The sequence below is a fragment of the Abrus precatorius genome, unplaced genomic scaffold, assembly GCF_003935025.1.
Source record: "Abrus precatorius isolate BTA unplaced genomic scaffold, Abrus_2018 Scaffold11, whole genome shotgun sequence".
NCBI lineage: Eukaryota > Viridiplantae > Streptophyta > Magnoliopsida > Fabales > Fabaceae > Abrus > Abrus precatorius.
Genome location: NW_020874303.1, coordinates 1,543,794 through 1,558,068, shown reverse-complemented (window position 1 = coordinate 1,558,068; position 14,275 = coordinate 1,543,794). Strand labels below are relative to the sequence as shown.

The 14,275-nt window shown below is 30.2% G+C and overlaps 2 protein-coding genes across 3 annotated transcripts; both read right to left on the bottom strand.

Annotated features, from left to right (window-relative positions):
* Window positions 1–2,140: 2,140 nt before the first annotated feature.
* On the bottom strand, window positions 2,141–4,388 carry LOC113855382 (ATP-dependent DNA helicase PIF1-like). Of its 2 annotated transcripts, none has more exons than XR_003502847.1 (2): window positions 4,273–4,388; window positions 2,141–2,307 (listed from the first exon to the last, which is right to left on the bottom strand). XR_003502847.1 is itself a non-coding variant. In XM_027487005.1 (2 exons), the coding sequence occupies exon 1, from the start codon at window positions 4,091–4,093 to the stop codon at window positions 2,462–2,464; it is 1,632 nt and encodes a 543-aa protein (XP_027342806.1). In that variant the 5' UTR covers window positions 4,094–4,361; the 3' UTR covers window positions 2,141–2,307; window positions 2,414–2,461. The 2 variants fall into 2 exon arrangements, 1 of the variants encoding a protein (XP_027342806.1); XM_027487005.1 differs by having other exon boundaries at window positions 2,414–4,361.
* A 2,283-nt stretch (window positions 4,389–6,671) lies between these two features.
* On the bottom strand, window positions 6,672–8,324 carry LOC113854211 (ATP-dependent DNA helicase PIF1-like). The gene has a single exon (XM_027485102.1). The coding sequence runs from the start codon at window positions 8,322–8,324 to the stop codon at window positions 6,672–6,674; it is 1,653 nt and encodes a 550-aa protein (XP_027340903.1).
* Between the last annotated feature and the right edge of the window lie 5,951 nt (window positions 8,325–14,275).

The window sequence follows — 14,275 nt, the reverse complement described above, 5'->3', positions numbered from 1 at the left end:
ACTGATATAGAACAAAGAAAGAGTGTTAATCATTTTGGTCCTTCAAAAGATTAGAAATTAATTAATTTAATCCTTAAAAGATGTAAATTGGTTTTAGAGGCATTGAATTTTTAAATACATTGGTAACAAAAGTGCATATCTAATATGTTATGTATCATATAACTATAACATTTGCGCGTTCCAACCAATAGGACATTTTAAAATAGTTAGTTATGATAAATGTATTAGTTATTTAAAGCTGCATCATTATTTTAATTAATTAGTTTGTCATATTTGTTATAATCATTTTTATTATATAAATACATTTTCTTAGTAATGAATAAATCAATTCAGATTTCTATCCTTCCATATCTTCATATACTGGGAATAGAATTAATAAAAACAAAAATATTTTGATATAATAATAATAATAATAATAATAATAATAATAATAATAATAATAATAATAATAATAATAATAATAAATGAGTTTATTTTTGGTATATCTTCAAGAACAAATCATTTTTATATTATTAATATTAAAATATATGATGGATATAACTTTTAAATTAGTATTATAAAAATTAATAGTTTTCAAAAATGTAATAATTTATATTTATAATAAGATAAAAATATTTATTACTGTAAATATATTTTAATTAAATTTATAAAAAATAGCATTAGAAAGATTACGCTGTCAGCATTCGTATCTCATGCATTACCTGAATACTTGTAAATTCATGTAATGTATAAAAATTCTAACTTAAAAAGTATTTAAGATAAGATTGGTTTAATTAACAAAGGCTTATTTTGTTGATAATTTAAAAACGTAAATCAAAATAGAAAAACACAGCAATTGCAAAATTCAAGTTAAAAAAAGATTAATAGTAAAAATAAGTAACACTCTATTAATATCAAGTGTTAACTTTCAACACTTATAACACTTAATAACAATCATGTAAAATTAATCAATTCAACTATTAAATTATTATATTAACTTTTAATCGCATATATAAGAACCTTCACACTAATAATTAAATTAGTTAATCTTGTATTTTATTAAAAATATTAAGTTGTGTAAATTGTCAAATTTAACATTTAGTGTCGACAAATTTAGACTCAATGTAAAAATTAAATAACTATGCAATAATAAAAATAAATACAAATTTATCCTATTCTAAAAGATGAAAACTCAAACTTGATAAATAAAAATATAGATAAGAGTATCATGTTATTGGATTTTTATTCCCTTTTTTTATTGTTGACTTAATTCAAATAAGCCTAATGCCACAATAGAATGGATTAAATTATAGAATATTTTGTTTGGAAGATAACAGTGTTACATGATCCAAAAATAAAAAATACTTACAATTTTGACATAATTCAGCATCATTAAGTGGTAATCATTCGATAAGATGAAGTGCCAAAGACTTTGATAAGAGGACCTATCTTGCCTTATCCTATGTCATTTTCAAGATCTCTATATTAGAAATTTGGATACATCAAGATTAATTTTTGGTAGGGTAGCCAAACTAATACTAGTAAAATTCATTTAGTTAAAAATGAATTTTCTAGCCTACAACACCTAGAGCATGAATTTGGTAATTTGCAATATTTTAATTTGGTAATGTTGGCTAAGCATGAGGGATGAGGACTCAGTTGTTTTCTTAATTCCATTCTTGCCTCCATCTTGTGTACTTACGTGGTGGATCTTGTTCAGACAAAATTTTACTTACTATTAATTTCTTGTGAACTTATATGAGTTGTTCAGACAAAGCTCTCAAAGGTTAGACTAGCAGATAGAAATGACTTGAACTAGCCTAGCTCAATAGTCAAGTTACTGCACAAACATCGTAGAACCACATTATTTCAAGGTCATATTGATGGATTCAGACAATATGATGACAAAACATTTGCACAAAATATGAATTCAAAGATTAAATTAACCTTGGAGTAGAAATTAGATTGATAATTCCGGCTAAACACAAGGCATTATGTTTGCATCCACCAATAATAATTAGAAATGGAGATTGAATTATCATTTTATTGTATCTTTGTCCACTTAAAACCAACACTAGTTCACTTTTAGTCTTTTTGCTTTTCCTTCTTTCCTCAGAAAGTTAAGCATAATTACATATCAAAATTGTACAAAAACGAATGCTAGAAAATTGGAAAACTTTTATTTACTTGCAAAAGAAGACGTCAATGATACTTGTCACACAAATATCAGATAATAATATCCTTCATTTGAACAAGAAGAATGAAAGGTCCATCATTGCCAAGCTTTCTTCTCACTTTAAGGGCAAAAACGTTTTTGCCCTTCAAATCCTGCCAAAGTCAACTTCAGCACCCACTGAATGAAAGCAATAGTTGACTTATGACTTCAATTTGTGTAGATATACTATCATGAGTCATGACAATTTCACTGAAGTACCATGGTAAACATTTTGAAAGGATAAGGAACATAAATTAAGAGCCATCTTCAAGATCTTTTCAGGCGTCTTGCTAGGAATTCAGAGAGTGAAAAATAGCACTTTGTTTCTACAAAGCCTGCTTTATCTGAATCACCAGTTACGCTACTAGAGCTATCTTTACTCTCAATACAACTATTGTGTAGATCTTTGCTATTGCATTGCAAGGCCAGATTTCTATAGAACTGTGAAACCTTAGGGTCGGCTAGAATCTTTGAGGGCTTAAAACCAGATAAATGAAGATCACCTAAGTTTTTAACACGAGAAAGTGCAGTATAAACCATTCCACAGCCAAATGCTTTTGACAAGTCAATCTTGGCTTTGTCTAGGGTCATTCCCTGGCATTTGTGGATGCTCAGAGCCCAAGACAGTATAAGTGGTATCTGTTTTCTTGTAGCAACAACTTCATCTCCATCCATTACATGCCACTCTTCTGGGTTAATGGTCAGAGTTTTCCCTGAGTCAAATTTGACTTCTGGCAGCAGCTTATCAGAACACATATCACCAACATTCCCTGCCTCAACAAACCTCATGACCGTACCAGTAGCTCCATTCACCAACCCTTTCCATGTATGCAAATTCTTGACCAGCATGACCCTTGCCCCTTCGCAAATGGCAATCTCACCAGGTGCTATCCCTAGCTCAAGCTGCCTCTTCCAACGACTCTTACCCTGATCCTTTTTTTTCAACTTAGCGCCCTTACCTTGATCCTTAAAGCTATCAACAGCTCTATAAACAACAACATCCTTTTGCAAGCTTTTAAGCTTCTCCTTATTCACTGTCTCCACAATTTTCTTCAATGGGAAGAGCTGCACTGCAGAGGGATCACACTCAGTCTTGGAGCAAAACTTCTCTAGCAATGAAAAGTCAACACGATCACTCTCCCCCATCCTTATGCCCTGAAGCAACTGGATAAACAGTGGATCAGACTGCCTAAATATTTTAGTAATCTCTATCTGCAAATCAAAGCTATCATTCCAACAATCAGCTTCAAAAGCATACATCACACCCTTGGCTCTTCGATCAGGAATAGGCGGCAACTGGCAGAAATCCCCAACCACAACCAGCTGAATCCCTCCCCATGTTTCATCCACACCCTTCAACTCTTTTGCAACAAACTCTAAGTTATCAAACAACCTTGCATCCACCATGCTAATTTCATCTATAACCAAAGCCTCAACCTTTTTCCACCTCCTGGTTGCACTCCTGTTATCCCTAATCCCTTTCAAAAAGTTTTGAGGATCATCACTGGACTTACGGATCCCAGCAAAAGAGTGCAAAGTTTGCCCCTTTATAGCAAATGCTGCAACCCCAGTTGAAGCTGTGACAAAAACCTTAGATGGGGTGTGCAATTTCTTCAGCAGCTTAACAATCTCACTGAGCAATTTGGTTTTCCCAGTCCCAGCTGAACCTGTGATGAACACACTACTTCCCTGTGTTACAGCAGACAACACGCTCCTTTGCTCCTCTGTCCATTGAATTATAGGCTTAATTTGTTTTCTCTCTGATGATGTCTTGTCCTTGTTCTTGTACTTGTACTTGTACTTGTTGTGAAACCCATATAAGGGTCTTGAAGAATAGCCCTTTGTGCTCAAGTTTCTACTATATGCAGCAACAACTATTCCAAGGGTAAAAAATCTCATCTTTTTTTTTTTTTTTCTAATTCTCACATCCCCATATGGGTTATTGCACAAATTTGATGCAGAAAAATATGGGGGGTGAAATAGAAGTGAGTTTCTATCACAATTGTGGCATTACATTCACTGAAAGTAAAGGGAATTTAAAGCAAGAAAATTATAAAATAATGGAAAATTTTGATTACCAAATTGATAGTGTCTTCTATGAAGAGCATTTGGGGGTGAAATCAGTAGCTTCACGGATCAATAGAGAATTTGAGAGAGACGGAGTGAGAAGTAAAACTGAAAGAGCCGAAATGGTCGTTTGAGGCCATATCTGTGTTTCATGGGTTTTGTTACGTTAGGGTAGAAGATAAACAGTTAATATTAAAATTTTATGAGAAAAAAAGTATTTATTATATTTTTATAATTTTAATATAATAATTATGTATTTTTTTTATAAATTTTTATTTATTTATAAATGATTAAATGGATTGAGATTAATAATTTTTTAATTAATAAATTAAGAAAAAGGATAAATAAAATTCCGCATTGCGTCGATCAAATCCCCATCGTTTTTTTTACAGGTTCTTTTGTTTTGGGCTTTTAGCTACATGTTTCCATCAATAAAATCGAAAAAAATATTTTAAAAAATATTTTTTAATTAAACAGGCTTATAGCAAAATTTTAATTATAAAACCTAAGAATAAATTAAAAATTTATAAAAGTCGTGAGTTCTTTTTTTGTAAATTTTTTTAAATATTTTTCTTAATTACTTAGTCATGTAATTAAAGGTTTTATTTTAATCTTAGTTCTTAGAACTGAATTTAGACATCTAAATGCAGTAATTTTTTTTTATTGTAAAATTATAAAAAAATATTTTGTAATAAGATTTTATTAATTTGAGTTGCTTAAACTCATTTTTAAGAGTTAAGGTTAACTTATTTTATAATTCATTATCGATTAATTGACATATGATTATTGATATAATATCTTTCATAGGTTGTTCAACATGGTTTAGAGGTCAAGTTAGAATAATGTTGATATATGTGAGACAAAAAGTGGCATATGAACTTAATAAGAGTACTTCAACATTGAAGTCAATGTTTGCATATCTAGAGTAATGGCTAAGCATATCTCTCATAATGACATTGGTTAGCTCTATGTAAGGTTGATTCAGGTGATGCATGACTAAAGTTATCATATTTTATTTACATAATGAAATGACAAGACTCTATTTTATTATCATATTTTTTAAATATATTTTATTAATTCTTGTTCATGTCAAACATTTTTTAGCTTCGAAATTAATTAACGAGGGTAACTCAGAAGAATTATAAGAAAAATTAAATCGAAACTGATCATATATTAAGATAGGTTGAGTTGAATTTTTTTTAAGATATGTTGAGTTAAATTGTAGTTGGTAATAGCACAAAAAAAGAAAAGAAAAGATATAACTTACATGCTTGAACCGTTAAGCCAATCCAATCATAAAAAAATTATATTTATATGTTTCTTATATATTATTAGAATAGGCTTCGGATTATCGACTTAGATGTTTCTTTGTAATTTATATTTATAAAAAATTAAAAAATATGCAACCAAAAAATTGTCTTTCACAATTATAAGTTATCCAAACCCGTAATCATTCCCAATTAAAATTCTCATTGATAATTTAGATATTCAAAAAAAAATTCGTATGTGCTGAAAGCGAGAAGGAAGTCATAAATTTTTTATTTTTTTATTGGAAAATAAGTATTTTTTGGGGATTTCTAAATCTTTTATATACATATTTTTATAATAAATCAAGAATGAATGTATTATTTTACTCTCAAATATAAGAACAAAGCAGATACAAATTACCAAAATAATTTATGAACTTTATTCGTTTACAACAAATAATGACACCTTAGTAAATATGTCAACATGGCAATACATGACAGCATATTAATTTATATTTTAAAAATTATCTATTATGAATAAACATTTTAAAACTATGCACTCAGAAAAAATATTAAAAATATAATATAGTAAGAAATCATTTGAAAAATGAAATAATTTTGCTGATGATTTAAAAACAAAGGTGCAATTTCAAAAAAAAAAAAAAAAAAGAAAGATTTGAACTATAAAGTTATACATTATAATTTCTTCATGGTGGATTTTCAGTAGCATTTTTCTCAAGAGGTCATTCATGTTCAAAAGTTGTAATCTCCTTAATCCTTAGCATAGTAAAACATTGGCTTAGCAAGCTCACAGATGTGTTTATCTGATTAATATGCTCTACGCAGGTTGAGGCTTCAAAGAAAAACAGAAAGAGAACTTCATAATATTAACATTTACTATTTACACTTTATACTTATCATACCCATATAAGAAATATAACAAATGTCTAGATTAGTAGTAAACTAGTTTTCTACACAACAATGATTCTGAAACCTCAGCTTTGTCCTAGACTTCAATTTCGATCAGGATGAACAGCTTCAAGGTTCAAAATAATACTAGCAACTACATTGCTTTTCCAAATCTTGCATTAGTCTGATATAACACCGTCTTGAGGGAAATTTCACTTGAGGACTTCATTACAAAACATCATCCTCAGATCAGTTCAAACAAGACCATAGTATGACATTGCAATAATAAGAAGAATTACAACAAAGTATTGAGCCTCTTTTTTCATTTTCCTTTGGCAAAACCAGGACATGTACTTTGCTCTGCCATTACTCACTTTTCTTGAGACACCATTGATTCTTTTGGAGTGAACTTTTCTCTTGCTCTTATCAACAACCATAACCTCCGTACTCTTTTCTGAAGCCAAACTCCTGTAGAAGCTCGAGACCTTTTGGTCCACTTTAATCTTTGACCTATTGAAAGCAGATAAGTGAAGTCCTTCCAAGCTTCTAACCCGAGAAAGTGCCACATACACCATGCCACAACCAAATGCTCTAGACAGATCAGTGTGAATTCTATCAAGAGTCATTCCTTGGCACTTGTGAATGCTCATAGCCCATGCCAATATAAGTGGTATCTGCTTCCTACAAGCAACAACTTGAAGTCCATCCATTACATCCCATGTTGCTGGTTTAATTGTCATGAATTGTCCTGCATCAAATTTCACTACTGGCAACACTTTATCACTACACATTCCATCAAGATCTTCACCCTTAACAAAGGACCACGAAAATCCAACAACTACACCAGTAGCCCCATTTACCAATCCATTCTCAGTGTCCAAATTCTTGACCAACATAACTCTTGCACCTTCACAAAGAGAAATTTCATAAGGTGCTATCCCACAACTAAGCTGCCCCTTCCAATGCCCTTTACCACTATCAACAGCTCTATAAACAACAACATCCTTTTGCAAACTTCTCAGCCTCTCCTCATTCACCCTCTCTACGTCTTTATTCAAAGGGAAAAGATTCACAACACAAGGATCATACTCATCATTCCCCAAGCACAAATGCTCTAGGGACTCCAAATCTTGTCGATCATTCTCCCCTCTCCTTATACCCTCAAGCAACCTTGTGAGTCCATAATCTGATTGTCTAAACACCCTTTTGAGCTCAACCTGCAAACCAAAACTGCTATTCCAACACTCAGCTTCAAATGCATACTTCACACTTTTAGAATCCTTGTCAATGACAGGTGGCAACTGAAAGAAATCACCACTCACAACAAGTTGAATCCCTCCCCAGGTTTCATTCACACCCCTTACCCCTCTTGCAACATAATCAAGGTTATCAAAGAGTTTTGCACTCACCATGCTGATCTCATCAATGACCAAAGCCTCAGCCTTTCTCCACCTCTTGCAAGCACCCTTGTTGGACAAAACCCTCTCCAACAAATGCTGAGGATCATCATCAGTGAAGATGCCAATTCCAGCAAAAGAGTGCAAAGTTTGACCCTTTAGAGCACAAGCTGCAATGCCAGTGGATGCTGTGACATAAACACCAGATGGGGTGTGCAATCTGTTCAAAAACTTGATGATTTCTTCAAGCAAAAGGGTCTTGCCAGTGCCAGCAGAGCCAGTGATGAAAACAGATTTTCCCTCAGATATGGCACAAAGAACATGCTTTTGCTCTTCTCCCCATTCAATCTTGGACATGGGGTTTCTGCATTGCTCCACTATGGTGTTGTGCTTGATTTTGCGATTGATGAGAGCCCAAGATGAGGGTTTTGCAACCCCTTTGGTGCTGAAGTTTCTGTATGCAGCAGCAGCAGCAGCTACTTGAAAGTTGAAGACTTTCGTGGCTTGCATTTTCTTTTTACATATTGGAAAGGGAAGACACATAATCCATCCAAAAGGGTAGAAGATTCAAGCAGTTAATTCGAGATGGAGATGGAAAGTTGCAGTCATGGTGCTGATGGGGGATTGTGTGGGTATACACCTCTTGGGCTTGGGTTAGTGTCATGACGTAGCCCAACGATACTATAGACGAGTCACCGATTATGGGGCTCAAGCAAAAATCTAAAACTATTGTTCTAGTGAAGCAGAAGGGAAGTCTAAGCAGATGAGAAGTTTATGAACAATGGGTGTAGGGAAAATAGTATAGTAACGAAAAATGAAAATGAAATGGGAAGGGGAGGGAGAATATCTTGTACTATTTTTCATAATTATGCCTTTTGGTTTGGGCCAATTAATTGGTCCAATAGAATGTTTAATGAAAGTTTATCTTGATGACAGTTTGAGCCTGTTTAAGTGATTATGTCTTATCTTTATTTTAGGACTCGTTAAGTTTGACCTATTGTAATATTATTACCAAATTTTTATGTTTGTAATTGTGGAATAAATAAAAGCAGATTGGTGAAATTGTATTCAACAGTTTATAAAGAGACCCAAAGAGGAATAAAGCAATGAAAAATTGATGGAACGAAAGGGAAAAAGAAAGGCTAAAATATACCCATCATTGGCCATAAAACGATGTGGAAACATACATATTGAATTGCCCAAAGTGATCAATCTCTTGCAGTCGCAGATCACAATCTCTTGCACATATTCACAAATATGTGAGACCAAGAAACTAGCTGGTACAAATTTTATATTTCAAAACTGCTGAATAACATGGATAAATAGGCAAGCTGAATATTGCATATGCATGCTTTACATTTTGAGACAAATTAAGGACAAATTGCAATTGAGTAATGTTTGCAAAACTTGGTGGCAATTATTAATTGAACCTCGCTGCATGTGGAGCTAAAAAACTTCTCAACTTCTGAGAAAATTAATTAATAGTGCTTTTTTGAAGAGTTAGAGAGTTAATTAGGGGTGAAATGTTATAGTTTGATGAATTGATTTTTGGTGAATAAAGAGTGCGAAACACTTTTGTGCAATAGTGGCAGTACCACTATTTCCTCACTTTCCTACATCTTTATTGTTTCTAATAAAGTTAATTCAACATATTTTCTCCTTGCCAAACCAGCAGACACTTGTCAATAAGCTATTTGTATAGATACTTGAACAGTTAAATGGATAACCCTATGGTTGCATAGAGCCATGGAAGAAAATGTTACTTATTCTAAGCCCACCAACAATTAATAAAAAAGTTTAAAAAAAAAACATTCATACATTTAAATATAGATTATAGATTATTTTTGCCAAACCAGCATACACTTATCAATAAGCTAGATGTATATATTATTATCCCTACTTGCCGTGCATTAAGCCTTCAGATATTTGATAGTTGCTAATTAACCAACGTGCTAGGCAACACATGCATGTTTAGATTCGTGTTTAAATGTTTATAGATTCACCTTTATTTCAATGCTATTACTTGTATAATCTTTGCATTAATTGAATCTATGTTTGCATTTTTTTAACATAAATTGAAACACATTTAATTCCAAAATTTTGTTCATAAGTTTAAATTCAAGTAGCTATCAAATTTAAAAATGAAGCAAAAATTCAGTGGAAAACCATATATATGGTACAATACAAGGTGATGATTTCTTAATTAGAAGGTTTTCTTATCATAAATCCAGCAGCTAATTAAGATCAATTAATATGCAGGGTGAAAATGCATTTCATTGTATCAATCTAATTTGGCAAAGGCATAATTGCCTGAAAAATAAAATTTTATATACGAGCAACTTCCAGGAATCAAAAGCATATAGTTAAATTGTTTTGATCACATAACTTGCCATGCCACTGGTCCATATATATTATTCTTGCTATAGTAAACTTCTAGCTTCTACCAAAACACAAATTGCATAGTTCTGACATATACGTGCATGCGTGAATACACACGCATCAAATCAATAACAATAAAACACAACCAACCAATTTGTTTTTTTTGTTTATTTGATTATCTTTATTAAAACTTGTTGGAGAGTTAAATTTAGAAGAAGAAAAAATGTTTGATAATAATCCTTACGTAAGAATTTTTAAATGTAAGAAATATTTTGATAAATTTTCTAAAAATTTCATAAATTCATGTTTTTAATTAAACTTTCTTGAATTTAAGAAATTTTTGTGTTATTTCTCTCTTACTCTTCAAACAAAGTTTAAAGATACTTGATAATTATACAACTAAACTTCCAGGATAGTAAAGAAAGGAGTGGATTAATAACCATAAGAATAAGCAAAAACTGAGCAAGGAAAAAGAAAATCTTCAGTTCCATACGTACAAACAGTGACTCTGAAATATCTGACTATACACAAATGAAAATAATAGTAGTTTAGTTGTGAGTTCTAGTCAGAACTGCAGGCCTGTGTAAAGACAAAGACACTTTTGGATCACATGTATCGTTAGAGATTTGCCTTTTCAATTGATTCCTACAAATTAATTAGGTCTGAAATAATCATTGAACGAGGTATTAAACTCTAGAAATGAATTTAAAATTTTTCCTTTTTATGAAGAGAATTAAATAATCTTTTTATGACTACGAAGACCAGTAGAATACTTTTTGTCATACTTTTTCATAACAAACATTTTATTACTATTTAAAATTTATTAAAAATTATTAAATTATTAAACTCATTTTATAACAAGAAAAATTGTTTAAAATTGATTTTGTTTAATGTTAATCTTAATTATTTATGCATGATAGTATGATAAAATAACTTGTTTATATGATAATTGGAGGCTTCTTCATCTTGGTCTCAAAATTGTCCTATAATATATTGCATGTCTCTGAAGATTTCATTAATGTGAAGCACAGGACAGAAGCAAAAGTTCCAAGACAAACAACAAGAAGGACAACAAAAATTGAGGGGTTCAGATACCGAAGCCACAACAATGTTGCTTTTCTTCGATGTCTTCGTTTTGGTAACTTGCAAGTTCAGTTATTGGTTTGTTTGTTTACATCTTTATATGGGTACTTTTTGTGGCTGTGTCTACGTGTAGGTGTGTTAAGAGAAGAGGGTGTGTGACCCATGCATATGGTAGGGATAAATAAAATAAAGACAACAAAGAGAATAGCTAAGGAAAGTGGTAGTGGTGTTTGTAGGGCCAATGTTATAGGTTCTTAGCTTTTCACTATTTTGGGAGATGGATAAGCACGCATCCCTTTCCTACACTTTTTGTTACTTCATTTTGGCAGCACAAGTACAGGCCTGTTTTGTTCTATCCCTTTTAGCTACTGTTTCAAAATTAATAAATAATAATATTTTATTTAAATTTTAAGAAATGTATTTTTATCATATGAATAAAATATATGTATGAGCTCAAAATATACGGATTTTCTAGAGCTATATATATAAGTAAATGTAATGAGTAATATGATGTGATAAGATAAGATGACAAAAATAAGAAAAAGGTAAAAATAAAAATATGGTAATATATATAATTGTTGAAGTTTTACACGTACTTTCACTTGGTTTTTGTGGACGAACCATATTCTTTACTTGTATGATACATGTGTGTGTGTGTGGATTTGTTTAATCCTGTTCATCTTTGACTTCCTTGCAAATATTCTAACTTTTTCTTTTCTGTTGTTTATCAATCAATCACAGTCACATATAAAAGGAAATGATGGGTAAAGCAAGAATAAATAATGCCCAGTGTTAGAAGAAAAGAAGGTCCTTGCATTCTTTTTAAAATTGTAATTCATTAACCAATTTTTTATATATATAAAGAAGAAAAAAAACAATAAAGAATCTATAGTTAGAAACATAAAAAAAAAAAAAAAGTAGTTGGAGGGTCATTTAGAGAGAAATTTTTAAAAAAAATATTAAATGAGTAAATTTATCAACTGTTGAATTAACTTTATGAAAATGAGAATAATATTATATAAAATAATAAATATTTTATAAAATATAAAACATTTTAAAAGAAATCAATCTTAATTTTGTACGAACTTAAAGTTTACTGTTAAAATATTAAAATATTACTTTTAATTCAGTTAAAAAACATATTTATTATTATATAAAAAATTAAACTATGTTAATTATCTATTATTACAACCTTATATCTATTTTACGTTTGTTTTCAATCTCGTATAACCAAATTGATATATATACCATCAATTTGACTATTTTAATAAACAAAAAATATATTGTTTTAACAATGACAAAGTTTATGGAAAAGTAATTTTTTTCCAAGATCAAGAATAATATAAAAGAAATAATAAAATACTTATAAAAACACAGGCAAAAAGTGTCATAATTTAAAACTATCGTAATTTAAAAACTTCCTAAATAGTTTTGTTCCAATGGACGAGATAATTTAATCCTCTAAAAATAAATTTTCAGAATTCAATTACTTTTAAAAATTAAAATTTGAAACTCGTTTCTGGAATTTAATCTTTGAAAAGGATTAGAAAACAAAGTCAATTTTGCTTAGTGTCTCACTTTTTACAAGGACAAAATGAAATGAAAAATGACATTTAAAGTGAAGAATAAGACCATTATTATTGTTAAACCCTACCAAGAGTAAAAGATTAGACCTAACCATTGCAGAAAAAGTACATTAGCAAAGAAGGTACAAAGATGATTCCTACACATGAATATTGTATAGTGGGTAAAACAATGAAGGAGGGGATTCCAGTAGATCTTCCCTTCCCCTAAATTGGTCTTAGTGCTGGAAATCTCACACAAAATAACAAGCCATCTCAAAGATAAAACTTTGTAGGTAGCCAAACATGGCAAGAGACATTTAAAAATAGAGTTATCTACATTAGTTGCATTAAAACCATGAATACATATTAATGAACTATTAAGGGTAGAATTAAAAACTTGAGAGTTATAGCCCAAAAACCAGAGCTCAAGTAACACCAAGCACCTTTGAAGCTACTTGATTCATACTAATATCATTAAAGTTAATATTTAACATTATTTGATTTTATTTTTATATAAATTATTTATAAAAGGATAAATAGGATATAGTTATATATTAAAAAAAAAAATTTAATTTCTTCACCATTATACTTGAAACATTCCTTAGAAAAACCCTTTAAGATAAACAACTTTTGATGAGACCCAGGAATTCAAATAAGCGAATTTTGCAGAGGAACAGAGAAAGCTGGTTCTGATGGAGTAACCTCAATCACTATCAGAATCAATCCTGATTTTGTGACATCATAATAATAATCCATCAGTCATAATGTAAAGTAGCCTCATTATAACACTTCTTTTCCTGTACTTCTATTATTAGCATTCAAACATGGAGAACCACACTCACTTAATCAACCACTAAATTTTTTCTTTTACAATTATAAATAATGGTTTTAAATTTTAATTTATCAAATTTATTTATTTTTATTTATAAAATAATATTTATCTTCTTCTACTCAACTATAGTTCTGTTCGAGAATAAAATAACTGTAGCAAAAGAAACAAGCGACTGAGCAATAAAGACTGAAGTAATGATATACACCACAGCCTTGTGGCAGTTCAAAGCATGCATTTGCACTCGAGCTTTTACTATATACATGGTCTTGTCTGTATATAAATAATTTTTCATGTCATCAGTCTATAAATAAATAAATTTATTATTTAAATTATTAAAAATTAATATTATAGACAATATTGCTTATTAATAATTTTTATTGTTGAACAATAAAAAAAGTCTTGCATTAATTGATTATCAGTACATCAAATGTTATATAAGTAAAAGAGTTTTAAGTTTATAAAGTCTAAAATTTGAGGTATTTTAAATAAATAAATTATTAAAATGATAAATCTATTCTCAGATCGAGTTTATATACTAAAATTTTAATAAAGTATCAAACTTTATGTAAAAAGAGACTCAAAATTAAAAAAATGAGTTAAGT

Excerpts from the sequence above, each read along its gene's own strand:
- LOC113855382 (XM_027487005.1), bottom strand. The coding sequence starts at position 4,093 with ATGAGATTTTTTACCCTTGGAATAGTTGTTGCTGCATATAGTAGAAAC.
- LOC113854211 (XM_027485102.1), bottom strand. The coding sequence starts at position 8,324 with ATGCAAGCCACGAAAGTCTTCAACTTTCAAGTAGCTGCTGCTGCTGCT.